Here is a 5,586-nt window from a genome sequence, read left to right on the forward strand (position 1 = left end):
CGTGCTCGGGTTCTTCAGGCACAGGAGTACGCGCGCCGCCACTACGACAACAAACACCGCGCGCTGGAGTTCTCGGTTGGGGACTGGGTGTGGCTTCGTCTTCTCCACCGACCTACCCAGTCCCTCGTTCCGGGTCGCCGTGGCAAGCTTGGCCCCAAGTATGCGGGGCCTTTCAAGGTGCTCGAGCGCATCGGAACGGTGGCGTACCGTCTACAGCTGCCGGAAGGCGCTCAAATTCATGATGTGTTTCATGTCGGTGTGCTCAAGCCGCTCCGTGGTCCGCCCCCATCAACAGTACCAGCACTGCCACCGCTTCGCCATGGACGTCCTCTTCTGCGCCCCGAACGTGTGCTACGCGCCAGCCTTCGCCGCGGTGCGTGGCACGTGCTAGTCCAGTGGGTGGACTTGCCGGTGTCCGACGCCACATGGGAGCTGGTGGATGAGTTTCGGGCGGCCCACCCTTCATTCCAGCTCGAGGACGAGCTGTTTCAGAAGGAGGGGAGAGATGTTATGGTCGGCCGGACCTATGAACGCAAGAGACGCCACAGCAGTGGCTGAGGCGGCTGCACCAGGGGGCTGAGTCGGCTGAAGGCTGAGTCACAAGTAGTTTATTCGGGTCAGTTAGTTTGTTAGATCACAGGAATAAATTGTGGAGTTTGTTAGCGTTTAGTTTATTTGAGTCAGTTAGTTTGTTAGATCACAGGAGTAATTTTTGGAGTTGTTAGCGTTTGTTAGCGCATGCTTGTAAGTGCCTATATGGCCAAACATTGGATGGAGGAAGAGGTTAGCCTGGGATTGAGACTTACGTCTCCCGTGGGCACCCAGCCTAAGTCTGTGGGTCATCATCTTGGAGTCCTCTTCCTCGCGAGAACACGGCGCCCGTCCGACGCCGTCGTGCTCCTGACCCTCGCCCTCTCATCTCGCCTCCGTACTTCCTACGCAGCAAGACACGCCGTACCAGGTACGCCCTTTAATTCTTCAAGGTGAAGCTTGTCAGAAGCAGTCCGCAAAGTCCCCCATCTCTGCAGACAGAGAATTTTTGGATAAAACGTCAGTTGAATCCTTGGGAAATACTTTTTCAATCTACATTTTGTTTCTTTAAAAAAAAACTGAAACCTTGAAACCTGAAGCCAAACAAACAAGAGAACAAGGCCAACAAGGTGGCCAACCCCAAAAACACACGCAAGAGAAAGAAGAAAACAAGAGACAAAAAAAAACCTAGCTACTGGATAGAACAAAAAAAAACTACCAAAACCTAAAGACTGCTAAGCCAGACCAAAATGTTTTGATGAAGCTCCTTCCAAATTCTGAACAAGTGTAACAAGATTTCCCATTTGTGAGCAGCTTTCCAGGATCTCAAACTAGGAGCAGTGCCCTCGAAGATGAAAGCGCTCCTCTCATTCCAGATGCACCAAGCAGACTCCATGTGTTATCTCCCAGAATCCCCAAGTAAACGAAAAATAAAAAGAGTGAGGACATATGTGTTATCTCCAGAATTAACCAATCCTCGGTATGTTATCCCAAATCAGTGGAAAGACATCCAGCACTCCAGCACAACTGTGAAATGTTTACATAGACAAAAGGAACCTCATGTTTTCGTCAAACTGGACATTTCCAAGGTGTTTGATTCAGTGTCCTGGGCATTTATGCTGAAAGTCTTGATCAAATTGGGTTTTGGACGACACTGGCGCAACCTCCTTAGCACATGCTTGTAAATGGGGATACAGGAAAAGGAGATTATTCACCAGCGTGGCCTCCGTCAGGGCAATCCACTCTCTCCAATGATCTTTATTTTTCTAATGGACAAGAGAACAAGAGGGTTTCTTTGGAAGGGTCAAGAACAGGATAATGGTGGCTATTGTTTGGTTTCATGGCAAAGGGTTCAAAGACCTACCCAGTACGGCAGGCTGGGAATCCATGATCTGTCTCTCATGTGCTGGGTGATGCGTATCGGATGACTGGAAAGAAGAAAAAAACAGACCCAACCAAACCATGCACAGGTTTTCAGATTCAGGTTCACCAAGATGAGATTTTTGAAAGGGACCCAAACTCAGTTGGTCGCCACTCCTTAGTAGCATCCCAGCAACCTGGGTTGGATGCCCCACGGGATGAATTTTGGGGCTGGGCTGCAAAAATTCCCCCTTGCTTGCAATCCAAAATTTGGGTCTGCACTGTCAGGGGTTGAGAGGGTTTCTCGGTTAAGTGAAGGCTGAGTTCCTCTTAATGAAATGCCATGGGGATGATCTTCCCCGACCAACCGAGTTTTTGTTATAAAACGCGCTTTTATTTGCCATGGCCATGACCAAAAAAAAAGTGGGTAATGGTTCCAATATCAAATTCTGGTTTGATCAATGGATACAAGGAAAGACTATGGCTGAGATTGCACCTAATCTTCTTGCAATGATCCCTCAAATAATTATCAACAAGAGAACAGTGCAGGGAACCTTGGACATCTGGTGTTGGGTGGGCGATATTAAAGGACCTCTCTCTGTCACTGTCCTGGTGGAATATCTCCACTTACGGGAAATTTCAGAAAACATTCACCTTCAACCGGATGTTCAGGATCGGCGTATCTGGAAGCTTACTAGCTCTGGTACCTACTCTAGCAAATCTGCCTATAATGAATTCTTTTTTGGGACCATTAGGTTCACTCCATGGAAGAGGATTTGGCAGTCTTGGGCCCCTTAAGGTGCAAGATTTTCATTTGGTTTGAGGTCCTTAATTGCTGTTGGACGTCTGAGAGGCTATCAAAGCTGGAACTACCACACCCGGCAGCACGTCCACTTTGTGATAAGCCCCAGAAACCATTAACTATATGCTGATTTCATGTGTGGTCACAACTCGCAAGGGCAGTGTGGTTCACTGTTTTTCAGAAATTTGGTTTGCATACTCTCTCACCACAACAGGATGTTAATTTCTTCTCAGGATGGTGAAATGAAGGGTTCGTACAAGGAGCACCACAACACTTTGATCATTTTCAGTCGCTTGGGAAATTTGGAAACACTGTAACAACCGCATTTTTAACAATGTTCAGATAAGGTACTCTTTCTTCTTAATGAAAATGACAGACACCTCTCCAGCGCTGTTCGAGGAAAAATACACATGGGATACGCTTCTGATAAAACATCAAAGAAAGCAATATTAATAATCATTCATGGATCATTACATCATACCAGTGGGACACTTTAACAGATTATAGCACATAAGGTCACATGGTTTATGCAGTCAAAATGAAAAGAAAGCATCTGCATAAGCATTGTTTGCACTTGTTGGCAGTAGTGCTTGTATGGCAATAAGGCTTAGACAATGCCAGCTCACCTGGCATCTCATTTTGTATCCCAGTCCTTCAGCTTCTTACTTCCCTTTGGTTTAGCAATAGGCGCATTCATGCCAGCCATTTTTGCATTATACTTTGCTCGCAGAGGCCCATTTGTTGACCATCTGAAAAAATCATTAAGAAATTATTAGTCCAGACTCAGTACAGATGTTTTCCTGTTATAAAAGACCAACATACAGCAAATGTTCGAAGCAATTCAATTGATAGATATGTACTAAGCTTTGAGGTTTTGACGAATTAGCAGATCAAAGAACTGCAGTCAAATTCTGTCTCAAAAGCTACAATAGTTATGTCAGGGGGCCTCCATTGGACTTCCTAATTAAAAGCATCCAAAATAAGTAGCTTTCAGCCCATCAAAATTTCACTAGGAAATTAGAAATGAAAGCACTTGCAAGAATACTAAACAAGCCAACTGAATAATATCACGAGAGTAAATAACGATGCAATAGACATATGTACTTACGGTGCATTCCAATCTGTAGTGTCCTCATTAACAAGATGTGTCCATTTTGTTCTGCCACTGCGCCCGAAATGTTTAACTTGCATGACCTTGGGCAGGATGCTCTTATCCATCTTATCTTCACCAGTGGGTTCAGAGACATCACGGCTGTAGATATCATCTTTACCAGCTGACTGGATAACATCATCAGCACCTTCCTGGAAGAAAGCACCTTTGTGGTAATACTTCTGCATGAATTTCCACTTCTGTTTCGTTGTCTGACGAAGTGGCTTCGGATTCTTCCGCTCCCATTCCCGACGCTCCTCCTCGGTCATATTCCTGACCTTCTCGATCTCCTCCTTCTCCTTCAACCTCGCATCCCTTTCCTCTCTGTCCCTCTTAATTCTTGCTATTTCTCTGTTTTTCCATGCCTCATACTCCTCTGCTTCATTCAACTCATCGTCTGTATCGACATCCTCAATGTTGGCCTCTTCATTCAGCGCCTTCTCAATGTGCTGCTCCTTTCTAATCTCTTCAACCACAATCTGTCTAGTCTCAATCTTCCTAGCCTCCAGCCTCTTCTTGACCAGCTCCTCGAGCTGCCGCTCCTCCTCCTCCAGCCGTTCACGCTCCGCAATGGTGTCTCTCTGTGACTTTGGTATGAACACAGGCTTCACCATGGCCATGCCCATCTGCTCATCCTCAGAGTCCGTCTCATACTCCGACTCCTCCTCAGACTCCTCATCCTCCACCGGTTCCTCCTCTTCCTGAGGAAGCAGCTCTTCCTGCTCCCTCAACAGCTGCCTCTCCCTTATCCTCCTCCTCCTCTCCTCCTGTGCCTCCTCATCCTCCTCGTCGACGTCAGCCTCCTGCCTCTCGTTCTCCTCCTCCGCGGTCGACACAATCTCCGCCTGCCGTATGCGGCGGTGATCGGCCCTCAGCTCCTCCTTGTTCTCCGCGCGAGTCTCCGCGAGACGGCGAAGCCGTCGGTCATCCTTCGCGGGGACATCGCCGTCGTCGTCCTTGGGGAACGCCTTGTCGACCCGTGTCGTCCTGAGATCGAGGTCCTCATCGGCGTCGTCAGCCCACTCAGGCGGCTTTCCCGGCCAGTACCGTTTGACCTTGGTCTGACCAATCTTTCCACGGAGCTTGTCGCGCACCGCGATGGCCGCGTCGCTCACGCCGGCCGCCACGGACATGGCTGCAGTTGCTCACCGATTCCCCACTCCTGCGTTCTGGTCGACCTGCAAAGTACACAAATCGTGATGTCAGACAAGAGCTGGGGTGGATCCACAATAGCACTTGGGTATATGTATATGCGTGTATTTGGGTCAGATTCCAATTCGATAGAAATAGCTTACTAAGGGTTTGGGATGCTCGGTTTCGGACAGCGGAAAGGGAAAGTAAGGAACGGCGAGGAAAGGGGAAGGGAAGGGGCGTACCTGGTGGATGCTCGCCTCCGGCGAAGACCTGGGAACGGGTCGCGCCGCCTCGCCGAGCCGTCGCCGCCAGGAGAGAAGAAGGGCACGAGGGAGAAGAAGGCCACGGGAGGTTTTTTTTTTCTTTTCTTTTCTTTTGTTTAATAAGTCGGTGGACGGGGGAAAGAAGAGCCAAACTAAGCCCAACTGGAACGGGCCCAAGTTTATGGACCGTCCGAAACTTTCCACAAAATGGCTCCGCTCGCATGACCTTAAATCCGACTCGATTCTTTTTTTTATTTAAAACAGTGTTTTTTTCTCATAAATTTCTCCAGCATTCTTCTAAACCCTCCAAATTTCTCCAGAATTCCTTCAAACGAACAGGCCCATTG

General features: G+C 48.2%; 1 protein-coding gene across 2 annotated transcripts; it reads right to left on the bottom strand.

Moving 5' to 3' along the window:
* Positions 1-888: 888 nt before the first annotated feature.
* LOC136483365 (uncharacterized) lies at positions 889-5,335 on the bottom strand. Of its 2 annotated transcripts, XM_066480393.1 has the most exons (4): positions 5,219-5,335; positions 3,801-5,020; positions 3,319-3,441; positions 889-1,022 (listed from the first exon to the last, which is right to left on the bottom strand). In XM_066480393.1, the coding sequence occupies exons 2-3, from the start codon at positions 4,973-4,975 to the stop codon at positions 3,327-3,329; spliced, it is 1,290 nt and encodes a 429-aa protein (XP_066336490.1). In that variant the 5' UTR covers positions 4,976-5,020; positions 5,219-5,335; the 3' UTR covers positions 889-1,022; positions 3,319-3,326. The 2 variants fall into 2 exon arrangements, with proteins under 2 accessions (XP_066336490.1, XP_066336489.1); XM_066480392.1 differs by lacking the exon at positions 889-1,022 and having other exon boundaries at positions 2,805-3,441.
* Positions 5,336-5,586: the final 251 nt, after the last annotated feature.

This window comes from Miscanthus floridulus, chromosome 9, assembly GCF_019320115.1.
Source record: "Miscanthus floridulus cultivar M001 chromosome 9, ASM1932011v1, whole genome shotgun sequence".
Classification (NCBI taxonomy): domain Eukaryota; kingdom Viridiplantae; phylum Streptophyta; class Magnoliopsida; order Poales; family Poaceae; genus Miscanthus; species Miscanthus floridulus.

Excerpts from the sequence above, each read along its gene's own strand:
- LOC136483365 (XM_066480393.1), bottom strand. The coding sequence starts at position 4,975 with ATGTCCGTGGCGGCCGGCGTGAGCGACGCGGCCATCGCGGTGCGCGAC. Across the intron at positions 3,442-3,800 it reads ACTACAGATTGGAATGCACC|ATGGTCAACAAATGGGCCTC; the intron begins GTAAGTACATAT and ends TGATTTTTTCAG.